The sequence below is a fragment of the Caloenas nicobarica genome, unplaced genomic scaffold, assembly GCF_036013445.1.
Source record: "Caloenas nicobarica isolate bCalNic1 unplaced genomic scaffold, bCalNic1.hap1 Scaffold_83, whole genome shotgun sequence".
Classification (NCBI taxonomy): Eukaryota; Metazoa; Chordata; class Aves; order Columbiformes; family Columbidae; genus Caloenas; species Caloenas nicobarica.
Window position 1 is genome coordinate 669,807 of NW_027017717.1, and position 15,680 is coordinate 685,486.

General features: G+C 47.7%; 1 protein-coding gene across 1 annotated transcript; it reads right to left on the minus strand.

The window, feature by feature from the left end:
* Positions 1-403: 403 nt before the first annotated feature.
* On the minus strand, positions 404-15,521 carry LOC136002929 (E3 ubiquitin-protein ligase RBBP6-like). The gene is given in 13 exon segments (XM_065658165.1): positions 404-1,230; positions 1,961-2,039; positions 2,120-2,281; positions 2,745-2,848; positions 3,382-3,554; positions 3,789-3,928; positions 4,448-4,532; positions 4,646-4,734; positions 6,012-6,056; positions 6,905-6,941; positions 14,080-14,227; positions 15,148-15,271; positions 15,477-15,521. Coding segments are annotated over 13 exon segments (2,058 nt in total).
* Between the last annotated feature and the right edge of the window lie 159 nt (positions 15,522-15,680).

Genomic DNA, 15,680 nt, shown 5'->3' on the forward strand with positions numbered 1-15,680 from the left:
TTGTGCTTTTTGATGCATACAAGATGAGAAAGAAAACAACTGTCAAAGGGAACTGTCTGCTGTACTGTTCATTTCCAATGACCCGACGTGGCTTTTAATACACAACACATCTAATTACAAACATACCAAACCAGGTTTCTTTCTGTCATAGGTAGTTTATTGTTTGAAAAAAATCTTAATATTTTCATTAACTGTAAAGAAGAAAAAGCAACTTGTATTGATAACATTAAAGCCATTATAAACTCAGTCAAACTTGAATTAAACACCAGTGTCAAAGTACTATCTAATTAGAGCAAATCCTCAAATCAGAATTAACAAATAGTGATGGACTACAACCAAACCATCACAATAATACAGAATCAAAACTTCTGACTTCCCCATTTTCATTTGAACATCATCCGCTCTAACTGTCTCTCTTGGGTTTTTTTGCACCTTCAAACAGCTGAGCATTGGGAAATCCTTCATTCTCATCCTCTTTTCTTCTCTTGCCTTGGAATCTCTGTTTACTTGCTCTGTCATCTCCCAGTGGGTTTTTCACCTCTTTCTCTTTTGAGTTTGTTGGATTTTTCATGCCATGGTGCTCTCTTCCAGAAGCTTTTTCAGGGCCATCTCCAGCTATATGAGGATTTTCATGGCGCTGCCCACCAGGACAATCCTCCCTACATCCCCAAGTATATGGCGAAATCTCTCGTCTGGTCTCAGGTGGATCGAACCTCTCTGGAGAAAAGGTCTCTCTGTTCACTGGAGGTCCAGGCTGAGCACCAGCAGCACAGCCCCTGTCAAACTTTCCAGACCCTTCTCCATAGTTCCTTTCCCATTCTCTGTATCTTTCCTTTTCAAATGGATCCTGAAATTCAACAGATCTGCCATAGGCAGCTTTCATACCATATAGTGGAACTGCTGTGTGTCTGTTAAAATACTCCCTTTCTCTTTCCCCTTGAGGTGTCGTCCTTTGAGTGCGAGCCTGGCCTCTAAATACTGGAGACCTTGACCTAGAGCGGTAATGACCACGCGACCTTGACCTAGGGTGATAGTTATGACTCTTCCCTTTGCCTCTTCTTGGAGACGGCAGCAATGGCGAGTAGGAACGAGAACGACTCCGTGACCGAGAGTCGGAGCAAGTGCAGGAAGAGCCTGATCGTGACTTGCAGTGGGTATACGAACTTCTAGGGTAAGACAAAGCACCACAGGGAGACTTGGACCTTTAAAAAGCACAACACAGAAAAATAACTACATTATTTCAAAGCAGTCACTCTCCACGTTTTTTTTCCTCTCAGATTTGGGTTGGTAGGGTTTTTTTCTCTTGCAGAGAGCAAGTTCTAAGGGCTACAGTGCAGTATCAAATAGCAAGAAAACATGATTTAGCCTGAAGACAGTCACGCTCGATTTTAAAATGCCAGTCTAGTCTATTTAACTTCACTGCTTATTTGGCAATTTGTAGAGGATGCAAAGCACTTGTACTGCAATCCTACATACTATTTAATCCTACGTATTATTTAATCCTCCATACTATTTAATCAACACTTCCAGCCAGATGTCCCAGCAAAATCTTGCACATATCTTGAGCTCTGACTAGGAACCTTAAGTTTGACCTTTATTACAATTACAGTTTGAACTTTACTACAAAGAGACACCAAAAAACCAAAACATGGTCACTATAAGAAGAGGCCACACCTTGAATCCTGGTGTCAGTTTTGGGCCCCACACCCCAGGGCTCAAAAGGGCTGCACCAAGATCACCTCAGGGCTCAAAACGGCGGCCCCAGGGGCACCGGAATCGCCTCAAGGCTCAAAATTTCCGTACAATACTCACAGTTTCCAGGCTGGTTTGTCACCTGCTGAGCAAATTGCCCTGGCTCTCATTGGCTGACCTTTTGGAGTGGGGAGAGGAGAAAGAAAAAAAATCCCATTCAGTTTATCTGAAGAGAAGTTTTTCAAGGAAATTCTGAGGTTATAGTTACCGGTTGTGGGGATTGATTGTCCTTGGGGGCCCAGGAGATGTGGGAAAGCTGCTTGTCTTGGAGCAGGAACCTGATACTCCTGGTGAATAAACGCAAACACATGGAAAAGAAGCCCTCCTGAAATCCAAAAATCATGGTATATCTTGAAGTAAAACTTGCCTTCTCTTCTGACAAAGTGCTGATGGACAGAGAGGAAGATCTTGAAAGTTCCGCGTTTGTCACCAGAGCAGCAGGAGGTGTCACGAGTGGTGGCGGCTGCTGCCCAAGCTGCTTATGGACCCTTCTTGTGTAGCCAGTTCCGTTTCTGAAGTTGTTCACAATCTAGAGGCAGAAGAACCATTTACAGAAAGATAACATTACAGAATATATTCCAGAAACTTCAGCAGATCTACACACAAAAGCCTCTGCGGAGTAAAATTACTTGTGCATTCCTGCAAATGCCATCAAAGCTAAAATAAGTCAACATACAGAGATAGAAACATGTCACATTAAACATGGATGTTAAGGATTGGTATTTAATCCTTTATTTCATACTTTGGTATTTAAAGTCCTTCAGTGTTAACACCGAATTTGAATGTGAGGCAATCACGCTAAACAAAACTGTGACCTGAATTAGCCAGATTGTCTCTAAATTTAGAATCGTGACCTTCTGGAACAACAGATAATGTGTTTGCAAAGGAAATTCAGCCTTAAGTAATTTAACCTCGCTTAAGGAGATGTAAATCAATATTTTTTACAAACGGACTTTTCTTACAAACAGCTCGTGTAAAAGTGATCGCGTTACCTGGCGTAGGAACTTGTTGGCAACTAAAGCATCAGGAGAAACATCCGTCCGGTGACATGTTGGGCATTTATGTTCCTCAGATTCCAGTAACGCTGTCCTGATACCTGTGAAGAATTAGAGACATCAAACTATTTTTAGCCAAACTAAGGACATTTTGTGGGTTCTAATCAATTATAAAAACACTTAGATGATTAATAGTTAAATATGGTCTGGAATTAAGGGCATGAAGCTATAAATGTTCAATAGTGTAAAAAGATTCTCGTATGCAGCAAATAACTATGGAGTTTTGATATTTTGCTCTTGGAACATTTGAAGATGTAGACTGGGCTGTGTCCTGGTGTTCTAATTAGTCTCATTAGATGAGGCTGTGTCTGGATGTTTCGACTGGTCTTTTTTCCACCTTCTCATCCAGCGAGAAGCCACCAACCTCAAGGTTAATGCATAAAACACGTCTCAAAAAGCATGAGTAGGCAGGTTTGAGTTCTGGAGCTTTGAACCAACTCTCTCAGGGAGAAGAACGTGGATTAAATTGTATTTATTTCTTATATTTCTTTTCTGATATTTTAAATGATATTTCTTTCTTATATTTCTACTTTCAGAAGAGCAGGTGTGATGCTTGGCATTAACAAACCCTTACATTCATCACAATAACTGTTTCCACAACAGGGAATAATGACGGCATCGGTCGTAATGTTTTTACAAATGAGACATAACAACTCCTCCGGAACAGGGTCGTTGTTTGAGGAGGAGGAGGGCGGTTCCGCTGGTAAAAATGGAGGTTTTTCCTTCTTCCCTCTCGCATAAGCTTCCCTGGAGGGGGGGATGGAAAATCAAAAAGTTGAAGATGGGCAAAGGAAAGCTTTTCCAAGCTTTGGATTTCATCAAAGGGAGATAATAGACGGAATTTGCAGGTTACCAGACAGTGACAACGCTTCTTCCCCCGTAAGTACAGGTGCTGTGCAACTTGCTGGCATTGCCGCTCACACACTCACACGTGGTTTCTCTCGTTGCCTTTCGGGTTAGTCCAATTAATTCTGTACTTACGCACTAATAATCGGTATTGCGTATTTTCCGGTGCTTGTCAGCATCGCACCCCTCGTACTGGGATCTTCCACCTCCATCAGGAAACTCCTGGGAATTCCTGTGCTCTTTTTAATCCTGGGAACAGGCTCAAAAGTTTTGTCCTGTTATGAACAGAAATGCAGACATATCTCATCTGAAGACCCACACTTCAAATGACATTTCAATGACTACTTTAACTAGCAAAAGCTTTTCATCCTCTCCTTTTGCTCAGCATAAGGGTTGCAGGAAGATTCAACAAAAGACTTGTGTAACTAAAACACACAAATATCCAACAGGTGGGGTCAACAGAAACATCTCGCTTTTGTACGGAATCCTCAAAACTGCAAAACGTCATTAAAAAGAGTTCAAAACAGAAAATTTTCCAATAATACTGAAATAGATAAACAGGCATGAAGGATCACAGAGGATGATCTACAGCAATATCTATTGTCTATGACCTAGAAAAAGGAAAACTTTACATTTAGAATTCCAGGTTGCCTTGTATTCCGAACAGCTTTGCAACATTGCTGGACAACCTCTGCATTTCACCCCAAGAGAAACAATTCTTCATACGATAATATTAAAATTGAAAATGAAAAGATTTTTTTAAAAGCATCACAGGAAGTCCCCCCCAGTCTTACCCCTTTTGTCGGGCAGTTCTTTATATAGTGGCCGGGTTTTCCGCAACGGAAACAAGTGTACGATGGTGGAGGTTTCTTCACGTAACTAGAAGTTTTTTTGGGGAAAAAAAAGAAAAGTGTGTCATTCTTGTGAAAGCAAATGCCTCGACAAGTTTTCCATCGTCTTCAGAGAGGAGATCTGACATGACCAACACTCACGTGGCTGGATTGTATTCCCAGCAGGACTGAATCATCATGGCTTTTATTTTATCTTCTTCAGAAGCTTTGGCTTCAGCCAGGTTGGCCGTCTGTTCAACGGGGAATTAATGGTGCGACACACATGTTACGTGTTTGGAACTCAAAACTTTCAGCTCTGTTTGTCCCTTTGTAACTACTCCCATTTTCTTCCCAGCTACGTGTAGAAAATTCTGTATTATCCAGGATTTGTAAGCTCTAGATAATTTGAAGGAGAAGATCTCCACTGTCCATTTAATTGAGAAAGATAGAAATTATTTGGACCTTCCAGCATCAATCGTTCAGATCAACCACTCCTGGTTTTGTTTTTATATGCATTTATACGCTTTCATCCACAAATCAACCATCTACGTTCAACTTTTTATTAAATGGTTCTTTCATATATACATTATTTTTCTCAACGCTGATGTAATCCAGATCAACAACTATGAAATCATTTCCAGTAACATTTACGGAAAATTTGACAGATACTTGACTAATTTGAACCCAAACAGTTACAAAACACATCCAAACCCCACAAAACATGACTAGGAATAGACTGTAATTCAAATATGGCATTTAATTCATCAAAATAATAAAGCAGAAAACTTTTTACAACACATTGCCTCCATGCTGAGCCAGTCTGCTCTCAACTTTACATTATTTTCCTGCATTTTTCTGAAACACTTAAGTTTCTTCAAAAGCTGAGATGTCTGACACATGCTTGGACAGTTTTTCACATTTTAGCATAAAATTCCACATGAGATTGCAGAATCAAGGACACATTTAGAATTTAGATTTCAATTTCCTTTGGTGACTACCTTCCAATCTAATTTTTTCCCAGAATGTACACAATTTAATTTCTGCAGTGAGAGAGGGAAGAAGTTCCCATTGGGAAGAGATTTCTTGGAAATGAACTCCAGCCTAGAAATTCAGACATCACTGTGCAATCGTCCATGTTACAGAAACGCTTCTGTTTTGGCTGTTGCAAACACCCCTGAAATTAGTCCATCATTAAATTATTCCATGAAAATTGTGTTAGCTTCTGGCGCAAAAGTAACGAAACATATGAAAAACAGTAAAAACAGCTTCTGAAGTGCTGCTTCTTTGCATGTTGAAGATGAGCGATTCTGCAATGTGACGTTGGGGCTGAGAGATCACAGGATAGTGTCAAAATATACACACATTTTAAAGGTAAAATGAAGACCTTAAATTATCAAACATTAAGGTATTGTTCACATTACAAGACTTGTGCAGCTATAGGTCGCCATATAAGATTTAAAAATAGGAAGAAACCACTTTTTAAAAAAGTATTTGACAAGAATATATACCTTATATTATATTGTAATACCTTAATAAGCTGTGCCAGAGAAAGAGGTGCAGGAGAGTCATCGATCTGTTCACAAAAAATTAAACACATATTCAATTGTACCTTCAAGACAGAGCGTAGTAACAGTGGGACAGCAGCACAAAAAAAGCTGTAACGAATTCAAATGTTGCCGCCTTACTGTTCCACAATCACGTGTGAACTTTCCAGCGATTTATTCCTACCACACTAAGTTCTGCTTTGAAATACATACAGAAACGTGGGAAAAAAGCCAAATAAACTGTCTTTATGAACACAGAGTTTGTGTTGATACACATGCTAGTAAAAAAAGAGAAAAATAACTGTTTTCAAGAAATAAAAACCCATCTGAATTATTTGGAATACAATAAATGCAATTTACATTACAATAAAGACAAAATATAAAAAACACATACGAGACACATAGTATTCAATCTAAGTGGCAAATCCAGATCCAGACCATTTACCAGTCAAGTATTTCCTTGTGTTTCTCATTTATAGAATATTTTAGCAGCGGAATGACAGTGTTTGCAAACCTGAAAAGAACACCACTCCTTTCCCAAACGTAAATTCATAGTTGTGTAGCAACGATATTTAAATTCATGGCAATCTATTAAAGACATTTTTGTACGCAGAGGGGCCCCAACTAAATCACTTCAGTTACACAGTTTTAGGAACAAATCCCCAAGTATTTAAGGACACGACAAGGAATCACGGAGCTGCACGGAACTGTCCTCGCAACAACAACGTGACTCACTTTTTACCTTGCTGAGTCCAATATTTTTCTACATTGATTGGAAAATACATTATGTTAATGCTTGGAAAATTCATACAAGGCTGCGTTGGTTAAAATTCACCGTGGTGTGTAGGAAAAAGGGTGAGATTATGTTTTTACGTACCGCTTTTGATGTTCCGCTCACTGGCTCCTTTTGACTTCTAGAAGGAGAAATAAAGGTGATCAGAACTTAAATAAAGCATTCCGACCCAACAAAAAGCAGTGCAACCAGATTCTAAAACCCAAACATCAAAACTTAATGTTCTGATTGCCTAAGGAATGTGGAAATTTATTCTTATACATAAACTCCTCTTTCTTGGTGCATTCAGTGCAACTGAAAAAAAAAAACAAACCAAAATTACATTCCTACTTTGTGACAAATCACTCTACTCAGTCATCTGACAAAGACACAACAAAAATCTCTTTAGAAGAGTGTTTCTTTGTGGAAGCCCAAGCACTGTGATCAGGTGTCTGCCATGTGTAGCCACAAAAGCACCAAAATACTAAATATGTCATAAAACATATGCTATGTTGACTAAAAATAGCAGTAGAAATGTCATTTGAAAGCAGTTACAAGGGTTTTGTGTTATTTCGGAGCCCTGCAACAGACACCGAAAAAAAAAAAGGTCTTAATTGCCAGAAAGTGTTCTAAGGTAATCTTGAAAGCACTGCACAATGCAATGTTTTAGGAAATATTTATGACGCTTGAAAACTTGCTGAGATTCCATATACTCATTGATCTGTCACTTCGTTTTTTCATATTTATTGGATCTTTAGTGTGCAAAAAAATCGGATTTGGGGCCTATGAATACCTGCTATCTCCCCCCTCCCCACCCAAATGGAAGAAATAGTCAAACACTGAGAATGAGACTCTTCCCAGATGGGAATAAATTCAAAGTTTATGCTACAACGTCTTTACTATAAAAGCAAACACATAAACCAAGGAATCCCTCTGTGTCCAGGAAATGGGATCTACAACGTGGGTCTCAGAACAACCAACCCCGAGAACAAACCCAGTTAAATCATCTGAAGAGTCACTGCTGTTGGAGTTCGAACCTCACCTCCTAAAAATGTAGGCTGGAAAAAGTAGGCCTAAAAATGTAGGCTTATAAAATGTAAGCCTAAAAATGCAGGCATAAAAACATAGGGTCAGGTCCATTCAAAACTACGGCATCACAAGAAAAATTAACAGCTGCTTTAATAAGCAAGATACAATCTGAATGCCTCTGTAAACTAATATCCATAAAAAAGGTTAAAACACACTGAAACGCCTCACAAAGAATACAAAGCTCTATGAATACTTACAAAATGTGTGCTCCAGCCGCGATTCTTCCAACAATTTTTGATGAGATCTTAGGGACTGGAGCATTGTCATCTGTGTCTTCTGAAAACAACATAAATACAGAAAAGAAAAATAAATTAGTCAATTCATGAGTGTATATTAATATGAGAATCCCTTTACAGATACAAAAGCAAAATTTTATACGTAACATCACACTTCTATCGTCTCCATGTGTGAACGGGACATTTTGAGAATGCACAAGGAGCAAAATATTTCTCACAGAAGAGCAAAAATACCCCAACTACTTGGGAAACTTAGACTGAGCCTAAAACACTGAGATCCCTCCACGAGGGTGGTTTTTCTATTTATATTTTACACCACATTCGTCTTTAGACAAGGAGGAAAGCCCTCAGTCCTTTTAGATTAGGCCCAAACAAAAACCCCAGCTACCTGAGACACTTAGACTAAGCCTAAAATGCAAAGATCCCTCCATGAGGATGGTTTTTATACTGTACTTTCACAATCTGGATATGTCTAAATCTTTTAAAGCTCCATCAGCAGCTGTTCCCTGGTACCTGCTGGCAGTTTTAAGAATTTAAAAAAAAAAAAAACAGAAATTTAAAAAGAAAAGAAAAAAATGCTGCAGATCTACTTAGGCTCTGTGATGGTGGTTTGGTGCAGGGATCAAGCATAACATGGGAATATTTCACCATTTCTGCTCTGGTTTTCAGTGTATTACTCCAAAACACCCACCTGATGGCATCATTCCAACAGCAAACCCAGCGATTTGCAGCATTCACCTTCTTCAGGCAACTGAAAAATCGCTGGGCTGCAACTACCTCCTGCAGTGTCCCTGTCACCTGCAGTGTCACGGAATCCTCACCACGGTACCGGGCATTGTGACACAGGTTCTATGTCACCTGGGTGTGGCAGCCCAGCGCCCCCTAGGGGAGGGGGAGCCTGTCAGCCCCGGGCCTGTCACTGCTTGGTGTCCCTCCTGTCACTGCCTGGTGTCCCTCCTGTCACTGCCTGGTGTCCCTGCTGTCACTGCCAAAAAAGGAGAGACTCTTCTAAAACAATCCTGCAGGGTTTGGGAGCTCTCTGCCCACATGCAGAGCCCTGCGATGGCTTCAGGACATGGAGGGGAGGGCAGCTGGTTCTCTCCCTCCACTGACCCCTTCTCGGCCACCTCTCCAGCAGCAGCACTTTGCTCCCAAGCTGTGCCAGAGCCACCCAAAAAGCCTTTCTCTTCCCCCTGGGGATCTAAAGGAGCAACGAGATGGGAAGAAACGGTCCCCTCTCTGCCTCAGAGCAGCCTTGCGGTCACTTGGGCCTTCCAAACATGGCCAAAGAACATGGCCTTGTGTGTTTCCTGAGGCTACAGAAAAGGGGACACCACTGGAAAATGAGTCCCCTGCCCCTGGTGATGGCTGAGCCCAACATGGGAACATCAATCCCAGCCAAGGGCTCCTTGAAGAGTCCCCACTGTCCCTCTAACTGCATTTCTACAAAGAAACAGCACTCAAGAACGACACAGATTCAAATCACGTATCTGTTTGGCCACCTCAGGTGGTGCTCCTTCTGCTCTGGACCTCCAGCCAAGGCCACTCCATCCTGGGCACCACTGATCTGGCCTTCAGTGGGTGGCATTGCATAGACATGGACCCCTGGGACATGGGTGGCACCAAAGGGGAGGGCTCCAAGCTGTATCCCGCTGAGACGGTCTTCTGCGGTTCTGTCAGCACCGACCAGAACATCTCAGGCCTTGATGTCAGTAATTGTGCTGCCTCCGGTCTTGGTGGCTGTGGAATGCAGACCTTGTAGGTGGGCTCCTCGGGCAGCCTGGCCTCAGAACTCATTGGTGGTAATTTGCTTCCCATGGGAACTTTCTTTTCGCCTTGTCCTGCTCTGCACCTCTGAGGGTTCACGGCCTGCGCTGGGCTCTGCTTTGGTGCTTGGCCTTTGAGCTCAGATTTGCCCTTGGCTTGGCCACTCATGGGCTACTTTTTCCAGAGGAGTCCCCTGGGATGGCTGGCAGACGCCTGAAATGACAGGACAGGAGGGGACGGCCTGAGGACACGATGGGTTTGGGGCCCCATCCTGCCCCCACGAGCCACGTGCCTGTTTGCGCAGCCACCAGCAGCTCAGCCGATGGCTGCGCTGAGCTCAGGAGAGGAAATCCCTGAGCCAGGCGCCTCGGTGGCACACGGCTGTCCCCATGCACAGCTCAGGAGGCCACACTCGGCGCTCTCCTGAAGGAGTGGAAAGGAACCAGCCCTGTGAAGTGGGGGCTCCTGGCAGCCCCATCCCAGCCCTTCAGGCGCTGCCTTCACCACTGTTCAGCAGCAACGAACGGCAAGTGTTTGGGGCTGGGGAATGGGCTCCTGCTGGGACAGAAAATGACCTCGTGCAGACACCAGTCCTGAGCCCCGAGATTCACCTGACCCCAGAGCTGTTCCTCATCTCCATCGCCTTCTTACCCCAGAGCTGTTTGTGTTCCTTCTTAGCCAAGCTGGAATGGGCTGGCAAGGGCAGCTGAGCAAATCTCTCTGGAAACAGGAGGAGACGCCTTGTCAGAAGAGCATCACTGATTCTGCCAGCCCGGGTGACACGCAGCGGTGCTCAGGCCTCTTCCCAAAACATGCGAGAGGGCCGTTCTGCTCCCCTGACAGCGCCGTCTCCAGAGGCCTCGCACCCTCCCCAACAGCGGCACCTCCGGGCTCCTCTGCGAACGCGTCAGTGGCGCCAGGTTCTGGAAAGAGGGGCTGGGTGATGCCAGGATGTGACAGACTCTCTTGGAGAGGTAATTCCCAAAGTGAGGACAGGCCCTTGAATCCTCACCCTTCTGCTGTAGCCAGGGATGGGCTTGCCCAGCCCAGCCCAGGGCTTGGTTCTTGTGAAGTCAAGCTTAGGAGAACAGGCTGTGCCAAGCTGGCATGAAGCTTTGGTGCAAGTCAGAGCCTTTTGACCATCATGGCCAGGGATTTTTCCATCAGACTGCATAAGCTGGTTGCCCACACTATGGAAATGAGCTGGGAGTTGCTTTCCCTTCCATGCCTTGCCTGAGAGGTGGCAAACCCTCTTTTTTCTTTTTTCTCCAACTTGCCCTCACCAGGGACATTTGTCAAGACCTTCAGAGGGTCCCTGGGCAGTGGTTTCTCCACCAACTCTAGTTCAAACCTGGATAGAAAGAGATGACACCAGCATGACCCAGGGCACCACCAGCCCTCCCGCTTGCTGGGATCACCTGCTCACAGGCAGAGTTTAGCACACTCGTAAAGGCCATTGTGTTCCCAAGTCGACTGTGCCCCATCCCCAAGGACTGTCCTGGGAGATCGGGTCACTGAGGAAGGAGTCCTGGTGACATGGGAAAGAAAGTGTTGCCTGAAATCCTCCGTCTGACCCATCAGTTCTGCTCACAGGAATGGCCACAGGCCAGATACAAATGAGAGTCACTGCTCATTGTCCCTGCAGCAGGACACTCGTGGTCACATGGAGCAAAAGCCGCCAAACTGCAGCTGAGCGGCTGCTCAGCCAGAGGCCAAAGCTGCCGACGTGCTCACTGGGGACAGACGATGACACGGCCAGTGGGAGTCAGGGAAGCAACAGCTACCGTGTGAAGACACCACCATGTGCAGCAGCTGGGCAACCTGCAATGGAGGAACGTGGAGATGGCAGGGCATGCTCAATGTGGGCAAGCTCCTCAAGAGTGGAGGAGTTCAGGGCAGGAAGAGGTGGCGGGATCGTGGTCTCGCCTGGCCTGAGCAGCTGGCCGTGTCCTGGCCGGCCGCACACAGGCAGGGCTGGGGAACTGTGGTGGGTCTGCTCAGATGGTGGGGGGCTCTGGGAGTCGGGGTGCTGGTGCCTGTGGCCTCACGGGTGCCCCAGTGCCCACCTCACCCGGGCTGAGGCTGGAGCAGAAACTGTGTGTTCCAAGAGCAAATGGCACCTGGCAGCCCCGTGCCCAGGACTACAGCTCCCAGCATGGGCTGGGGCGCTCCCTCCAGCTCTCTGAGCCATGGCCACAGCGTCCCCGGCCCGGCCTGGTGAGGCCTTGGCACAGGCCGCCCCGGGCAGTGGTGGAGTCACCGTCCCTGGAGGGTTTAAACCATGGGCAGATGTGGGGCTGAGGGACATGGCTCAGTGTGACCTTGGCAGTGCTGGGTCACAGTTGGACCTGGTGATCTCAAAGGTCTTTTCCACCCAGAAGGATTCGGAGCATCCAGGACAGACTTGGTGGCGCGGAGCAGCAGCCTCTGGGCCCGGCCAGTCGGCCCAACTCGGTCTCACTCGCTGTTGGCTCATCCAGCCCAGTTCAGACCCAGTGACTCAACCTCCACATTGAACCAGAAGAGGCTGCAAGATGGGCCCACGCAGCACACAGCTCTCAAAACCCCCTGTCCTGGTTTTCTTCAAAACAAGTTTCTCTTGTAGTGAATTTCCCTGTCAGCTAAAGTTTTCTTACTAACTGCAGTTTTCCTGAAAGTTAGGTACATGTTTTGGTAGACATAGCAATGGAACGCAATGTCATTGATAATGATGCATCCCGCGAGATGGGCAGGCAGGAGGTGAACTGAAAAATTGACCAACTAAAGTATTCCATCCCATTCACGTCATACTTCATATAAAAGTGGGGGATCACGAGGATCTCGTCCCTTTTCCTTCTGGCTGACATTGGGAGAAGACCTTGCGAGTTGTCCCTGCAAACTGAGGCCTAGTGACAGGCTGAATCCAGCTCCGGCTGGCTGGAGAGTCCGGTCCAGGACTTCGGGTGCCGGCCCTACACCTGCCGGAGCAGTTGCCGGGACTTTCAAGATTGGTTTTGTATATTTTGTATTATTTTCTCTATTTCTATTAGTAACATTAGTAAAACATTTTTAATTTTTCCAACTCTCTTCTCTCTGTCCTTCTTTTCCCTCCCAATCGCCTGTCCTTAGTGGGAAGTGGGGAGAGGAGGGGCTGAAGGGGAAAGTGGGGGGAGAAGAGGTTAACAATACATCTGCCACGGTTTTACTGTCACCCTGCAATCAAACCACGACACCCCCTCACAGAGACTTCTCAGAATGGGGATTTCACCAATTGCCCCAAACCCCACAGAGAAGCAAACACCCCGTAAATGACACACGCAAGGCCAACAAGTGTTTGTTTCTAATTGTGGCTTTGGCTTTTCTGCCCGCTGGTGCCCAGTGAGTGTTTCTGAGAAGTGATCCCAGCCTTGGGACGCAGGTTGCAGCTGTTCCTCGAGGGCCTGTGGGCAGGCGGGCCGGCCGGCAGAGCTGCCCGTGGCTCTGGAAGGGCTCTCTGAGCTCTTCCTGGCCAGAGGCAGCACTGGCAGGAGGGACGGGGCAACGACAACTACGGGCAACAACATCTTTCAAACTTGGTACATAGTGGTGAGGAGTGACAAAACACATTTCCCTGAGTCTAGTCGAGAACACCTTGGTAAGTCCCGCTGCTCTGGAGAAACGCCCCAGAGTTCACTCCAGGCCATCCTGGCTGGACTCGACCGCATCCAGGGAGCAAATGAGGAGCTGCAGGGCCTCTTGGAACAGCACATCATCAGGTATGGCCAGTTCGGCTGCCGGATCTCCAGAGGCTTGGTCGGCAGCAGAGGGGCTGGATGGGACATCACTGCCCGGGGTGTCCCCATGAGGGGGCCGTGCCAGAGGTGTTGAGGTGCGAGGACAGCTGGCCCTTTTGCTGGTGGCCAGGCATGGCTGTTGGCAACACCACAGGGGCTGTGGCCACCGCATTCCCCTCCAAATTGGTGCCACCAGTGTTCCCAGGTGTGGGGCTGCTTCTGGGACCGTCCTTGGCAACCCGCACCATGTCCAGAGAGACACCAAAGAGCTGATGGGCCTCTTGGAGAAGCACCTCCTCAGACACTTCAACATCATCAGTGGGATCCTCCGGGGCTTGTTTGTGGGGAGCAGCAGAGGGGCCTGGGGGGGATGTTCCTGCTCCGAGGCACCCCTGCAGTGGTGGCCATGCCAAAGCTGCAGGGCTGTGCCCATTGCCCCTGGACGTGCCGGTAGCTGGGGATGGGGATCGGCAGCACTGGAGGGGCTGGGGCCACCACTGTGCCCTGATGGACATAGGGGCTCATCCACTGGATATGGAACTCGCAGGAGTCAAAGCAGCAGCCACACGGAGCCCTCTGCAACCCTGTGTGGGGGAGTGGGAGCCGTCCTGGGCGGGGGAGACCCTCCATGGGCACCCCCAAGCCAGGCCCCATTGCCAACAACTCCCAGCTCTGCACAGGCACGTGGGGAGCTGGTGGCTGGAGCAACCCTGCGGGGTGAGCTCCTGTGTGGGGAACAGGGCCGCAAAGCGGGAGGAGACTCGCTTCTGGGAGGGGAGACGTGACAGATGGCCCCAGGTACTGGGGAAATTCTCTGGAAACTGGATTTACTAGGCATGCATCAGTCAGGCCAGGGCAGGGCCGCTCGGCCAGGCTGGCTGAACCCCCGTGCCATATCTGCCGGGGGACTGGGGTGGTGGGTGCTGGGAGTGCCCGGGTAGGAGATGGCAAAGGTGCCGAAGGTGCCGGGGTGTCCGAGCAGACAGGGGTGTCGTCCCTGCTGGTGGGGCTTGGGGGGCCGGGGCTGCCCCCCCTGCCAGGGATGCCCAGGCTGCGGGGAAGGGCTGCTCCTCCCCGGGTGGTGGGCACAGGGGGGCTGAGCCTGCAAGAAGGACAGGAGCCATGGCCGGCTGTCACCTCTGCTCTTGCCCCCAGGAGCGTCCCGGGCTGCAGATATTGGGCTCGGTCCCTACCTGGCGGGTAGAAGGTTTGGGGGAGCACAAAAGGCTGCAGGACCCACAGAACTGGGGGGGTCGGGGGGTGTGCACTGGGAGCCACTGGGGCTGCAGCTGGGGCTGCAAGTGCCTTTGGCTGGAAGCCTTGGGCTGTTCCCAGAGCTGGGACATCCTTGGCATGAGTGGGAAAGGCACTGAGCGCTGGCCCTAAGATGGATCCCTGCGGAACCCGCTACTAACTGGTTGCCAGCCCGACATGACCCCATTTTCTGGAACCCTTTGAGCCCAGCCCATCAGCCAATTGCTCACCCACTGCACTGTGTGTTTACCCAGCTGTGCGCTGGACATCTTGTCCAGGAGGATCCTGTGAGACACGCTATCAAAGGCTTTACTGAAATCCAAACAGATCGCATCAACAGGCTTCCCTTGGTCAACTAGGTGGGTAACCTTCTCCTGGAACGAAATTAAGTTTGTTAAGCAGGTCTTTCCCCTCATGAACCTGTGCTGGCTGGGACAAATGACTGAGTAGTTCAACAAGGGCAAGTGCAGGGTCCTGCACCTGGGGAGGAATAACTCCAGGCACCAGTACAGGTTGGGGTGGACCCGCTGGTCCCCCCGTGCTGCCACTGCTGGGGAACCTGCTGCAGCTATTCCCAACCAGGACCTTGGAGGGGCTGCTCAAGGTGGGGACATGGGGGGACATGGGGGCGACATGAGGACCTGCTGCGGCTGTCCCTAACATGGACCCTGCAGGAGTTGTTCAAGGTGGGGACATGGCGGGGATATGGGGACCTGCTGCAGATGTCCCTAACATGGATCCTGCAGGGGCTGCTCAAGGTGGGAACATAGGTGGGGACGTGGA